Raw genomic sequence first — 15,099 nt, forward strand, 5'->3', positions numbered from 1 at the left:
GCATGAGCCACTATGCCCAGTTTTTTTTGAGATGTAACCTTGCTCTGTTGCCTAGGCTGGAGTGCAGTGGCGCAATGGCTCACTGCAATCTCCACCTCCCGGGTTTAAGTGATTCTCCTGCCTCGGCCTCCCGAGTAGCTGGGACTACAGGCATATGCCACCATGCCTGGCTAACTTTATTTTTGGTAGAGACGGGGTTTTACTATGTTGGCCAGGATGGTCCTGATCTCCTGACCTCATGATCCTCCCACCTCAGCCTCCCAAAGTGCTGGGATTATAGGGGTGAGCCACTGCGCCTGGCCAAGACTCCCAACTTAAAAAAAAAAAAAAAAGGTGGGGCTCAGTGGCTCACGACTGTAATCCCAGCACTTTGGGAGGCTGAGGCAGGCGGATCATCTGAGCTCAGGAGTTTGAGATCACCCTGGCCAACATGGCAAAACCCTGTCTCTACTAAAAATACAAAAATTAGCCGGGTGTGGTGGCGCCTGCCTATAATCCCATCTACTCAGGAGGCTGAGGCAGGAGAATCACTTGAACCCAGGAGGCAGAGGTTGCAGTGAGCTGAGATCGCACCACTGCACTATTGCACTTCAGCCTGGGCGACAAAACGAGATTCTGTAAAAAAGAAAAGAAACAAAAAACAAAAAACAAAAAACCTGAGGGGATGGATGTAAAGTTACACAAGCTTGTCTGGATTTCCCATCACAGGGCCTTTGTATTCATTTATTTAACAATAGTACAGAAGAAGCGATCTCAGCTGTACAAGAAGTAATTCAGTTTCAGAACATTTCTCACTTCAACAAGGTGCATTTTCCCCTCTGGCACTCAGTTGTATAAATCTGAACTCTTTCCCTCTCACTCAGAGATCTCCTCTATGTATTTCCCAGGTTGGCTGGCATAGTCATCTTAGAATAGCCCCCAAATGTGGAATTTCTGTTGTCAGGAGTCATCATTTCCAGTATGAAACTCACTGAGTGATAGAAAATGAGGACTAAAGATCAAAGATTACTAGATTAATTTGCCTAAAACCAATTCCCCTAAAACCAATTAGTCTAAAATAAATATTTATCAAATCTGCAGCATTTCAAAAGGGTTTAGCAGATTCACCCTCTTAGTTATTACTGTTGTCTGTATAACTTTTCATTGTAAGTCAACTGAATATGCCTCATGCCTATTCATTTGTTTAAGATATACTGGCCTTTTAACAGTAGGAATGTAGAAGTTAGACCAAAGCATCAAAATCACATTGAACTCCATTACATTTTTCAAGGCATTTAATTTGTAAAGGAATATTGGATTAAGAAACAAAAAAAATGATACACAAAATGCCTGTACCAATTGTATTTATTGCTAGAAACTTTAAACTTTTTAAAAAAGTTTTTGAAAGGTAGATAACATAGAAAAAGACATCCATAAAGGTAGGAAGCAATCTCATCATTTACAAAGTGCTGCAAATTTGATAAATTTATGTTGCTGATAATAAGTCAGAAGTACTCTTGGATGAATAGATATAAATCCTTGAAATATCCAAAGCAAGACAAAAAAGAATAGGACACCTAAATGGATATAAACACACCAAAATACGAATTAAGCTTTTGGCAAATTAGTCATTAAGTCATTAACTTTAAGCAAACAAGTTTTCAGTAAATTGGTTTTAAGAGATCTAGCTTTAGGTGAACTAGTTTCAGGCAAACTGACTAGTACCAAATCAGTGTTTTGCTCCCTCCAGTTCCCCCCAACTGTAGTTTTGGGATTGTGATGGATGCAATCCAGGACCCCTCTGAGAGGTGGCAAGTGAGATTCTACTAGGAAACCAAGTGTACAAGTGACCTGAGAAGAGAGTAAGACAGAGAGAGTGTTTGTGTGTGTGTGTGTGTGTGTGTGTGTGTGTGTGTGTGTGCGCGCGCGCGCGCACATGAACACAACCACACATGCATACGCTGGGCTGTATGGCTCAGTGCACCTAAACTTGGGAGTGTAGCTAAGCTGAAGCTTCCTAGACATCCTCACAACAAGCTCCACACCCACACAGACCTGCTTATTACCTACCATAGCCAAGGAGAAGAGCAACCACGTACAAGCACCTACCTAGCCTCCCCAGACCCACGTGAGTCCCTGAGAAACAGGAAATATAGGCAGCAACCCCACTCAGAGCTGGTCCCCATTCTCAGCAGACAGATGAGGAGCTCTCCTAGTCCTTAGAAGAAGGCCAATAAATAACTCATTAATGAGGTCCAGAGTTTCTACTTCTTCATCCAGATATAGGTGGGGGACCCCATATCTGACACCATGTGTCACAAAAAAAGTGAAGAGCTTAAATTTGGTTGCCTAGCAGGAACTCACCACCCTAGACTTGCTGCCTCTCAGGGGGATCCCATCCTGCATCAACCACAACCCCAAAACTCTGGGGTTTGGGGGAGCTGGAGGGAGAATTACACTTTGATTTGGTTCTAGCTAGTTTAGCTGAAACTAGTTGATTTAAAGCTAGGTCCTCTACTCTTGGAATCCGGGACCAGAACATTATGTGACTCATGCACAATCATATACTAGGCCAGACACAGTGGCTTATGCCTGTAATCCCAGCACTTTGGGAGGCCAAGGTGGGAGGATCACTTGAGCCCAGGAGTTCAAGACTAGCCTGGGCAACATGGTGAGATCCCATCTCTAAAACAAACAAAATATATATACTGAAGATACAGAATCAGATGTTCAGAAAGTACTGGAACCCTCCTGTGTGTGCCTAAGCTCAGGATGCACACATGGGAAAAAGGCCAGTCACCCCCACCCTGGTAAATATAAGGTTTCTCTTCCACAATCCATTTGGAATGTCATGATCTTTGGGTCTCCAGTCCTTGGGGTCCTCCCCAGAGGACTCTTTTGCCAGGCCTGTAGAGTGCATTATTTGCCTTGGCTGGCCTTAGAGGAGCCCACTGGCCAGAGCAGTTTGTCAGTGGTGGTGACAGCAGCAGCAGTGATTGCAGCTCAGATATAGTTGGCAGGGGCTTGTCGGGCATTGAGCCGCTGCATGTGGCAGCCATGGCAAAGCAAGTGCCCATCCAGAGGGAAACAGCAGCAGCCTTCCTCATCACTCAGCTGCATCCGGCAGTCCTAGGGAAGAAGGCACCTAGTTCACCTCAGCCCAGGCACCTTGGATACTGAGGGCATCTTAGGAGTCTGCCCTGCTCAACACCTGACTCCTAATAACTGGAAGAAAGGGATGGGGTGGGAAGGGCAGGATGGAAGAGCAATCTGAGAAAATATTAATACCTCAGCTGGACACCAGGTGTCGCTGCTGCAGCAGAAATAATGACACAAGTCTGTCTTTACAGCAGTTTGACCAGACTCGCTACTCTTAGAAAGTCCTGACTCTGGGAGAGTCAGATTCAGAAAGGACTAAGCAACTTGGACCAGAGAAAGTGGCTGGAGGGGACAAAAAAAAAGGCTGAAGATAGGTCACAGTATCTTTCTGGTTTCCCATGCCCTACACCTCTCCCATAGATGTCTGGTTGTTGCAGGACTTGACTCCTACCCTCTTCCCATTTCCACTTCTTCTCCAGCACCGCTGAACCCCAACACTCACCTCACAGTGGTAGCACTCAAAGTGATAATCTCGGTCCATGGATATCACTCTCACGATGTCCTCACAGCCCTGAAACATGCAGACCCCCATGGAGATGAGAGCAGCATGTTGCTTCACCTCCACCTCCCTCATATATAACCCTTCCCATCCCATGGGAAGATCATACAAACGGCCCCAGAGTCTCTCTGCAATCACCTGTAGTTTTAAGATGCCTCTGCAAATCCTACCAGAACTCTCCTTATCTCCTTCACTGGGCTGCCCCCATGTAGCACACTCCCTCTGTACAAGAGCCCTGGCCTTACCTGCGTCTCCCAGTTGTGGGGGAAGGAAAGGGACAGGAGGCATAAATAAAGTAGGCTAGGCTGGGAACAAGGGAATCCAATAAGATCTGGCTTCTCGGCCGGGCGCGGTGGCTCAAGCCTGTAATCCCAGCACTTTGGGAGGCCGAGACGGGCGGATCATGAGGTCAGGAGATCGAGACCATCCTGGCTAACACGGTGAAACCCCATCTCTACTAAAAATACAAGAAAATTAGCCGGGCGAGGTGGCGGCGCCTGTAGTCCCAGCTACTCGGGAGGCTGAGGCAGGAGAATGGCGTGAACCCGGGGGAGCGGAGCTTGCAGTGAGCCGAGATCGCGCCACTGCACTCCAGCCTGGGGCACAGAGCAAGACTCCGTGTCAAAAAAAAAAAAAAAAAAAAAAGATCTGGCTTCTCTCCGTAGGTACATCCTCTACACACAGCTTAAATCATTTCTGACCCATTCCTACCAGTGCTGAGGATTCTTCCCACCTTTTTCCAGCCCCTACATCTGCAGTCTGGTGACCTCAACCTCAAATAAAGTCTCCTCCTCTGGACTGGGATAGAAGAGATAGAGCCTGGGCCCAGTTAGGCTTTCAGACATGTCCAGGCCCGGATGTTAGGGTCAGGGTGGTGACCCCAAGAGGCAGAGTCACACGGGAATCTTCACAGAGTACATTCCTTGGCACTACTGCTTCCGGCAGGAGGCCAGGCAGCATGTCCCTAACCCTACGCCAGAGGCAGTGGCACTGGCTGCCCTGAAGGAGAACCCAGACATACTGACCTCAGAGGGGAGGATGGGTTGGCCACAGGCTGCACACTTAGGAGCATAATTTCTGAAAGACAGAGGGAAGAGATGAGCTGAGGTTGGGGAACCCCTGGACCCAGTTCCACACTGCATCCCAAGGGGTGGACTCACTTGTGATAGTCGGTGACACAGTATACTTGGTTGGAGAAGTCCACTGTGAAGGGGATGCCATCCAGGCACTTGTTGCAAACAATGCATCGGAAACAGCCTGGGTGATAGGACTTCCCCATTGCTTGTAGGATCTGGCTCATGGGGTAGCAAGAGAATCAGTCTCCCTCCAGTCTCAGTTCTCCAGCTGCCCATTATGCTCCCTATTACTCCCATTAACCTCATCCAACCCGCTGCTATACTCCTAGAAACAATGCTATGTAATGTGGGGGAAGAAGTCTTAAAATGGAGGCAGAAACCCTGAAAAATGCCTGAGAGAGCATTCAGGCCAGTAGTGTTTAACTCTGGCTGCATATCAGGATCATCTAGGGAGCTTTTAAAAAACATCAACGCTTTGGCCCTCCTCCAGGCCTATTATCACAATCTCTGGTGATGGGATCCAAACACTTTTTTTTTGTTTTTTGGTTTTTTTTTTAGTTCTTCCCAGCTGATCTGCTAGGCTACCATGATTGATAATAACTGATTTAATCCTATCTCTCCTTTTTATAGAAAATAAAACTGAGTCCCAAGTGATTCTAACCAGTAGCAGAAAGGGGATTAAGACTCAGGACCCCAGGCTGGGCACGGTGGCTCATGCGTGTAATCTAGCACTTTGGGAGGCTGAGGCAGGAGGATCACTTGAGGCCAGGAATTCGAGACCAGCCTGGCCAACATGGCAAAACTCGTCTCTACTAAACATACAAAAATCAGCCACGCATGGTGGCGCACGCCTGTAGTCCTAGCTTGGGAGGCTGAGGCACTAGAATCACTTGAACCTGGGAGGCAGAGGTTGCAGTGAGCCAAGATCATGCCACTATGTCAGAGCGAGACTCGGTCTCAAATAAATAAATAAATAAATAAATAAAAAGACTCAGGACCCCACACTCCTAGCTCAGGCTGGAAGGCCTGGCTGTGCCTGCAGAATTAGGAAGGGGCCAGGTTACAGAAGCCTGGGTTGACAGGCTTTTGAGCCCAGACTTGATTCCATAGGCAGAGAGAAGCCACTGTAAACAGCTGCTCTGGGGAGGAATGGGATGAAAGTGATTCATCTGGTGACAGGCTTCTTCCCCCAACCTTCTCTCAGTATCCATTTAGTCCCTGATTCCACTCCTCAGCCTCACAGTGAGAGTTCTCAGCTGAAGGCACTTTACTTACCTTCTCCAAAATCAAGTGACCACAGACACAGCATTTCTCAGCTGCCTCCTGAAACCCTGAAAACTAAAGTAAAAGACAAGACAAAGGGAGGCTGTTATCAAACTGAGAATGATGGGTGGTACTCCAATGGGCCACCAAGAAGGGGGTCAGTATGGAAACCAATTCCAGGTCCAGGTGACCCTTACTCACCAGATAATCTTCCTCACAGTACACAGAGCCGTTGACACTGTAGAAAGCCTTGCAACGCAAAGTTCGCCCTAGAAACAGCAGAAAAGGGGCTGGAACCTATCCCACAGCCCAGGTGCAAGACTTCTGGGGTCACTGCTCCCCAGTGCTGCATAATATATTTAAACCTGGACTTTGTACTTTTCCTCCTAACTGCTGTCTGTCCTTCTTCCCCACACAAAAATTCCATCTGATGCAATTCCAATTTGCTTTGGCTTCATTCCAGCCAACTTCCCCTCTCTTCTGCTTGCTGCTCCTCCAGCTCCTGCCTCCTTAACAGTTTTCTAGGGCCCTCCCCTAAACAAACTGCCTTCCTCTCCAGTGCATAGGAAGCCACCTGGGAGAGTAAAGCCAACTACATGCTGGAATACATGAGCTCTTAATAAGGTACTATATGATTTGCATAGAGAGAATCACATTGTTACAGGCCTTGCCCTCTGGGACCCTTCAACCTAGAAGCCTCTTCACCTGAGCATGTCTATCCTGCTCTCAAAGGCCTATCTGTCTCCTTCCAGGGACAGACTCTATGGAGGTCAGGACTGGAGTTACTGCAGGACAAAGTGCTTTGTTTGGAAGCAAAGCAGGTCCCCTTTCCTGTTTGTTTAAGGCTGCTTCCCTAAGCTTAGAGGGACCCAGAGTCTCTAGGGTAAGAGACAACCCAGGATCTTCTTCTAGCAGACAAGGCAGGACCATTCCCCATGTGACCAACCCCCAGGAACTGCTCCCAGGTGTCTACATTATCAGGGATAGGGGAGGAGTGAGAACAGGTGGAGCATGAGCAATTTTCCCACCTTTGCCTTCTTCCCCTCAAAATCCCCACTTCCAATTCTGTCCAGTGGGTTAGGAAAGCTGACTTAGAAGCTCATGAGACACAGGGGAGGAAAGAGAGGGAAAGAGATATAGCCAGAAGAGGCCCTGTAAACAGAAGGATAGACAGACAGATGAGCCTAAAGAGAACCAGGCAGAAACTGGGGGAGTGAGAAAAGCTGAGTGCTGAAGTCAGACAGGCAGAGATAGGAGATTAAAGGTTTAGCAAAGGAATCAGAATGGGTTAGCAGGGAGGAGGGGGTAATGAGGGAGGGGAGGGGGGCAGTTAAGGCCGCTGGGAGCATCCCCCCTTTCCAAGTGGGCCTCCTGAGCTAACAGTGGCAGGCATTCCTGGAGCGTGATGTCATCAGCTTGGCATGGCCCGGTGGCCTGCACTCTAGTGAGGTGGCTGAACTCTGACCAGCCAAGAGAAAACCCCCCTCTCCGCCCCCAGCAGCTCCCCACTCCCCCAGCCTGCCCCCACCCTCCCCACATTCCAATCTTTCACTGTCGCCCCAGGCAACTTGGCTGCCCAAGACCAAGCCCCACCGAGAAGCTGGAGGGCCAGGCGAGTCCAGGATGGGCAAGCAAGGAGGCATGAGAAGGAGAAACAGAGGTAAGGAAGGAAGGAGGGACTCCAGAAAGGAGACCCACCAGGGGAAGGGAGAGCTAAGTAGAGGGCAGACAAGGAAGCAAGAGAGGCGGAGCAGCTGCGGACCTCCAGACACTTGGTGGGGATCCAACAGCTGCTCTGTGAGCAAATGAAGAGGCAAAAGCTCTCCTCCTGTTCCCTATAGCACTTGTGTGTATGTGGGCAGGGGAGGGGAGTGCTTGAGTGTTGGGGCTACACTCACCACAAGAGCAGCAGACAAAGCACTGGGTGTGGTAGAGGCTGTCCAGGGCCTGGCAAGCATTGCTCTGCCCATAGATGCCTTTGTTGCACTTGATACAGGTGCCTGAGAAGAGAAAAGAGTGTCACACTCTACTCCCCCAGGTCAAAACCAGGGATTCCCAAGCTTTCCTGACTGCCCTTTCCTGATGTGCCAGGGGTCACAGTCTCCCTTTGATGGGCTCCCTTCTGAGAAGAGAAGATAAGAAGTAATGACATGTAGCAAGATCTTGGTTGAGCAGATCCATTCTTGTTTAATTACTCAACAGATATTTTCTGAGCATCTATTTTGTGCTTAACACAGCACCACTACCTGAGGAAACCTGGAGAAGGTCAGAGATATGGTCCCTGGCATTCAGATGCTTAGTTTCTGTTGGGGAGAAAAGATTATACAGGCAAGGTATGATCTCTGTTGCAGTGTGTAGGATGAATGGCCAAAGATGCCGGTCCACAGGTGCTCAGCAGCAGACTTGAAAAAACTTTCTAGAGAAAGCAGGCTAGGCCCAGAAAGCCTCTCTGGGACTTCAGTTTCCCATCAGTCAAACGAGCTGTTCAGTTATAGAATGATTTCTCTCTGCTGCAGACTTCCAAGGATGGAGAAAAGGATCTGGCTCAGCAGAGGGCTCTGTGCAGAGGGGACCATGTGAGCATGACTCCTGTGGGGAGGTGACTGCTGAGAATGTAGGGTGTGTTCCAGGAACCAGGGTTGAACAGGAAAGCAGGGAGAGTAGCAGAGCCCCTGATGCCTCCTAGTCACCTTCTATCTTGGGAAGAACACAGAACTGAACTGCTTGCTATTCTCCAAAGTCCCCCGCTAAGATACATACACCTGGCTCTGGGACTCGCCTTTCCTGGGTGTGTTCTTCCCTCCCTCCACTCCCCAATTCCAGGCCCATGAGTGAGGGCTAGGGCCTGTCTTTGGGGAGCAGATCCCAACGGGCCCGCCCCACCTCTCCCCCTCGGCAGGCTGCCACACTCCCTGCCTGTTGGGGCCCATCCCAGTCTTTGCCCAGGGGCTTGGGAGCCTGTGCAGCAGCTGCAGCAACTGATGGGCCCAGACCTGTCCTGCTCCCACCCTCTGGCAGCTGGGCAAAGCTGAAGCCAAGGAAGAGGGCCCCTACTAGGGGCAGGAGGAGGGTACAGTCAAGCTGGGGCTGGAGGCACAAGGGGTATGTAGGGGTTGTCAAAGGAGGCAATCTCACTCCCAGGGAGACGGGGCCCCCATCTCTGAATTCAAAATGTGGCTTCCTCATGGAAGTGAAGATCTGCCCCAATATTGCCATGCCAGGGGGTCCCGTCAGAGCCGTTCTTTAGGAAACCTTGGACATTATGGGAAGAGCAAATGAAACTGCTCAGGCATGTTGGCTTTACCTCATCTAACCCAGCATATCTACACCTATGTTCTTCCTGCTCTTTTATTGCAGTTTCTCTGAGTTCCTTTCTTCCTTTTGGCTCTGATGGTTCAGCCAAAAAGACTTCTTTACTAGCCACCTCTCCTGGGCCTCAAAACGAAACTGCTAAATGGGCCCTGTCATTCAGTCTTCCTTGATCAAAGCGGTTTGGCATCATCTCCTCTGGGCTTTCCTCTCGGTGGATTTGGAAGTGGGGAAAAGAATGGGGGTGGAGGTTGGGGGTTGAGTTATGCAGCGCCCTTGTAGCCTGCCGCCCTGCTACCTCTGAACCTCCTACCCAACCATCCCTCCCTGGCCGCGTTCCTCTTCCTATTCACTTTTCTAGCCATAGAGTTCTACAGCATGGGGTCCAGGAGTGGGGCACGAGTGGTGAGAAGAGATGCTTGGAAAAGTGAAAGAGGCCCAAAGCCCTTAGGGGGTAAGCCTGCCACTTCTTTCCAATCACAATCATATTCGAAGTTTTTTAGGTGTGTAGTAGTGCCTGTGAATTCTGACTAAAAGATCTTTCAAGACCCTAATGTTCCTCATAGCTGAGACATATAATCAATCAATACTTTTTGAACAGAGTAGGGGAGGGAGACAGCGACCAGGTTTCCTTAACAGTGTCAGGAAGTAAGGCGCTACTTCTAGCCTGAATTCTGAGAGGTTATAACCAGAATTCAAGATCAGGTTATTTCTGGCAATAACACAGGGTCGTTATCCATCCAGAGGTAATGGTGTCCCAGCAGTCATCGCTTTTGCCCTGACTTCCGGAGGATGGGGAAAATAGAGGCTGGTACTACTGGGTCTCTGATTAAATGCCCACGCACGCACCTAGCCAACAGGACTGGGGAGGGACAGCAGTTAGGTCCCAGGACGCTCCATCCCGCCTCCCAGGCTCCATTTCCCCGACAGCCGCCACTACTCTTGTGTGTGCTAGGGAGCGCCCCCCCATCCCCGAACCCCACCCCTCCGCCGCGCGGCGGCGGCCGCCCCGCCCGTGGGCACCTGGAGCGCCCGGGCAGGAGTCGGCACGCACGCGGCCAGCCTGCCCAGCCCCCCCACCCGCGCATTCTCTGAATTCCTGCGGGCGGAGCCTGGGCCCGGGTGGGGGCGCAGCGCGCACAAACCTCCAGGGGCACCGCCGTGAAGGGGGGAGCAGGTTGGGGGGAATGCGCCCTCACTGCCCCACTTGATCCTTTACCTACGAGGCCTCCTGCCGCGAAAAACCGAGGTTCAAATGCTTGAGAAACGGACTCACGCGATACCAGGAGGGTTGAATTTAGCAGAAATAAGGAGCCCTGGTTCATTTGAAAACTAGCAGGAAGGGGACAGTGCTCTGAGGCCGCCCCCATCCATCCCTCTTGTTTCTTTCCTAGTCCCGCGTCTTCACTTCAGACCCCGGGGCGCCGGCACTTTGGGCCGTCGGGGCAGTGGAGAACCGAATGCCGTGACGGGTCCCTTCCCGTCCCTAACCACTTCTCTCACTCACCGAAGTAGTCCTCCCTGGCCTCCGACTCCCGCATCCTGGCCCGGGCGGCCTCCGGAACGAAAGGACCTGGCGGCTCCTCCAGACCCGACGGCTCAATCCCCGAGGGTTCTCCGCGGGCGCCAGCTTCTCGCCCACCGGTGCCCACGGTCAGGCGAAGCAACGCTGTTAGCTCGTCCTGGTACCGGGCGCCCACGGCGCAGTCCCCGTAGCCGGTCACAGAGTGTCGTCCGGGTTGTGCCCCCCGTCTCTCCAAAGGCCCCGCCGCTCCCACTCCGGCCCCGGCTAGAGCTCCAGGGCTGCCCAGGGCCGGGGGATACGAGTGGCGGCTTTCCTGGCAGCCGAACCCCGCGGGCCGCTGAGCGTACAATCGGTCCAGGGCGGCATGGAGCTCCGGATAGGCGGACGGGACCCCTCCGGGAGAATAGCCTGCCGGTGCTGCGGCCAGCGGTGGGCCAAACAGGCACGGCCCCGCTGGCAAGGGGCTCCCGTGGCGCTGGTCGTAGCCCATGCTGATGCCGCTGGTGCGATTGCTGCAAGGCCGGCTACCTCCAGCTCCGCCAGCCCCCGCCCCGTCCAGCAGCAGGCTGCCCCGGGGGCTGGACGGCTTGCTAGCGTCGCTGGCCGAGCTACTGGCGAAGCTGGAGCGGGGGCTGAGGGCCGGGGCCGTGGCCTCCAGCCGAAAATCGGGGGGCAACGACTGAGGTAGAGGCAAGGCCCGGGTGGGCGGCGGCCCCCCGGGAAAGGAGCCTTCGTAGCGCGGTGCCTCAAAGGAGCCGCGCTGATTCCGCTCAGCGTCCAGGGAACCTTGCTCCCGGGCCGGCTCTAACGGCTCATCCCCAGGTCCCCCAGTAGCTCCTCGGGGCCCTGACTTCCTAGGTCCCCCCAACCCACTTAGGCGCCCCTTGCCTGGCCCGGGGGTCCCGTCAGACCCAGACCGGCTAGATTCACCCTTTCTGCGGCCGAACTTCTCCAGCAGGCGACTGGCTTTCTCTCCTAACCGCTCCATGCCCTTGGGTCTGGGGCCTCTCGCCCCCTTCCCGCCTGGCACCCTGTGGCGTCTCGGGCGGCCGGTTCTCTTTCCCTGCAGCCGGACTCTGGTTCCCCAGGGGCACAGGGGAAGCACAGGGGCTTAGCCGGCGGCCTGGATGCCCGGCGCCAGGAATCCCACAGCATCCCCCAGCGGGAGGGGCTGCGTCCCCTCGCGCATCTGGGGCTGAGCGGGGCTAGCAGGGCCTCTGGCCGCGGCTGTCCCGTCCACAGGTCTATCTGTTCACGCGTCTACTCGCCCGACTGCCCCACTCTCCCCGGCCCCCGCCCCCCTCGCTCTCACGCTAGCCACGGACCGAACTTCTCTCCCAAACTTTTGTCTGCTTGGCCGGATCTACTTTCCTAGGAGGGCGGAGCGCGGTGTGTGTGAGAGGGCCGGGGGTGTCCGCGCAGGAATAGCTGGTGTGCGTGCAGAGAGGGCGCTGGCGCTAACTGCCCTGGATGTGGAGGCCCGCGGACTGTACATGAGAGGCGGGCAGGGGCAGTTGGGGCAGCTGCCCCTACATCACTCAAGAATTGAAACAGGAAAGAGTGTGGAGGTAGGGGACGGGGACTCTTTGTCTGCAGTTGGAATGCGCGGAGGGGCATGGTGGAATGTGTCGCGGCTTGGGACCCGACGACAGGAGGCATGTTCTGCGCTAGCACCGTGACTTTGTTCCCAGCGTGGGGACTGTGGGAGAGATGGAGAGAGACTGGTACAGAAATGGTGAGACAAGGAGAGAGCCATAAAGAGGAAGACAGAGAGAAAGAAGACAAATGCATAAAGAGGTTCAGAGACGTGTACGCAAAGACAGTCCTGAAAAGCGACGAAGCCCACAGAGAGAGGTGGAAGACAGGTAGCGAAAGAAAGGGAGAGCTGGGGAGCAAAGAGGAGTGTGGACGATGCAGAGACCGAAGGGTGCGCAAAGGAAAGGACAAGCTTGACCGGATAGAATGAGAGACAAACAGATAAACTGCAATTAAAAAGCACCACCTTCTGGACCCAAAAGTTTTGTGATGGTGGAGAAATTTTGTGTCTGTAAAAGCAGTGAAAAGGAGTGAGGAAAATGGGACTAATCTCTCCCTTGAGAGGGAGGGAAAGAGATCTAGTGTGTGTGTAGAAGCAGTGAAAAAGAGTGAGGAAAAGGTTTGGGACTAATCTCTACCTTAAGGGTAGGACAGTTAGAGGGATAGACAGACACCCCCTGGTGTTGGGAAATGAGATTTTTAGCAAACATTTCAGGTGATTATCGAGATTGAAGGCCTGGTTTTAGGGCCAATGAATACCTTCCCCCGTTGGTTTTGGTCGACAGAAGACTGGTGATACGGAGTAAGTATTAAGAGGAAGAAAAGAAATGCCATGTAGAGGATTTGCAAATGAAAAGGAACAGGATGGAAAAGAGACTGATACTGACTATTTTAGAAGGATCAAGAATAAGGAAAAGAAACCCTGGCTGAAGCAGCGGGGCGCGGTGGCTCACGCCTGTAATCCCACCACTTTGGAAGGCCGAGGCGGGTGGATCATGAGGTCGGGAGTTTGCAAACAGCCTGGCCAGTATGGTGAAAGCCCGTCTCTACTAAGAATACAAAAATTAGCTGGCGTGGTGGCACACACCTGTAGTCTCAGCTACTCGGGAGGCTGAGGCAGAAGAATCACTTGAACCCGGGAGGCGGAGGTTGCAAAAAGCCGAGATTGCGCCACTGCACTCCAGCCTGGGTGACAGAGGGAGATTCCGTCTCAAAAAATTTTTTTAAAAAACACCCAATTAATTTTGCCCAGACTAGAACATCAGAGGCAAGGGGCGGAGGAAGTAGAATGGAGAAGGAAAATGATTGCTTTGAATTTAGATAGTAAACGAGTATGAAAATTATATGCAAACAAGTTGTGCATATTATTTTCATCTCAACATTTTGAACACCTTTTATAATCTTAGTGTAGCCTTAGGGAATGTGGAAAGAAAGGAGGTTAATATCTTTTGGGAAATTAATTTGTGCCAAACTATTTGGCTTCTTTGTCCTAGTTGCATTGTCTCCCTGACCTCATCTCCCCTGAGAATCAGCCTCTCTGTTTCCCTGGTCAAGGCCACAGCTTTTCTCTGATCCTGAGGAGAGTTTCCTACCAGACTGGAAGCAGGGAGGACTGAAAGCACTAGGAACAGAGGGGAGCTATCAGATTGCATCTAAAACCTGCTGTGAGCAACATCTTCAGAATTAACCATAATGTGTTCCCTCCTTTCCTGTGTCCAGATGGGGAAGGAGAACCTTGATTCTTCCTTCCAATTGCATCCAAAATATCCACACAACTTCCAAATACTAAGATTTGGAAGCTTTGATCCTTTGGGGTGAGGATGGGAGAGGAAATCTTATGAAATGCTGAGAAGCCATTAAAGGAGGCCCATGCAAGAGGTGGTGGTAACAATGGGCACAATTGGGATGAATAGCCTGTGTTTTCAAGGGATAACTGGAAGCAGAGATGAGTGAAGGGGAAGAAGTAGAAGATGCATATGCTAATAGGGCATGCTCCAATAGTGCTCATGACCTCAGGTGGCCTCTCCAGAGTCTGAACTGGAGCTGGGATCTCCAAAGGCCCTCTTCATCCCCAATACTTTAATTATAATCTGTATACACAGGTGACTCCCTAATCCTTATTTCCAGCCCAGTCTTTCTTGGACTTAAAAACTCAACTAACTACTCGCATCTCCACATGGCTGTCTCAGAAGCACCCAATATCCTAAACTGATATCTTCTCTGCCTCATGAAACTGGCTCCTCTAGCATTCTCTGAGTAAATGGCACAATCCTGTTAGCTGCTTAAACTAGAAATATGAGCATCAACCCTATGTCCTCCTTCTCCCTGAACCTCAAATCCAACCAAGTCCTATCAATCACCAAGTTCTATTAATTCTGCTTCCTAACCATCTTCCAAATCTGTCCTCCCCTCATCACCACTATATATGTCAAGTCACCATCTTTCCTCTCCTAAACCAATGCAAAAGTCTCCTGGTCAAGGCTTGCTCCCTGCAATCCATCTTATACCCTGAGGTCAAGTGATTTTTCAGTACAGAAGCTTTTCAACTTACAATGGAGTTATGTCTGGATAAACCCATCCATTATAAATTGAAAATATCATAAGGCAGAAGTGCTTCTTCAACTTACGATATTTTCAGCTTAAAATGGGTTTATCTGATGTAACTGCATCATAAGGTGAGGAGCATACCGAATCATTTTGCACCATTGTAAAGTTGAAAAATCCTAAGTCAAACCATCCTAAGTCAAACCAGT

At 51.2% G+C, this 15,099-nt stretch overlaps 1 protein-coding gene across 1 annotated transcript; it reads right to left on the minus strand.

Moving 5' to 3' along the window:
* Window positions 1-691: 691 nt before the first annotated feature.
* AJUBA (ajuba LIM protein) lies at window positions 692-12,084 on the minus strand. Its single transcript, XM_005560829.5, has 8 exons — window positions 10,793-12,084; window positions 7,875-7,976; window positions 6,178-6,245; window positions 5,989-6,051; window positions 4,798-4,928; window positions 4,663-4,714; window positions 3,581-3,649; window positions 692-3,108 (listed from the first exon to the last, which is right to left on the minus strand). Exons 1-8 carry the CDS (start codon window positions 11,796-11,798, stop codon window positions 2,983-2,985), a joined length of 1,617 nt encoding a protein of 538 aa, XP_005560886.2. The 5' UTR covers window positions 11,799-12,084; the 3' UTR covers window positions 692-2,982.
* Between the last annotated feature and the right edge of the window lie 3,015 nt (window positions 12,085-15,099).

The sequence above is a fragment of the Macaca fascicularis genome, chromosome 7, assembly GCF_037993035.2.
Source record: "Macaca fascicularis isolate 582-1 chromosome 7, T2T-MFA8v1.1".
NCBI classification, from domain to species: Eukaryota; Metazoa; Chordata; class Mammalia; order Primates; family Cercopithecidae; genus Macaca; species Macaca fascicularis.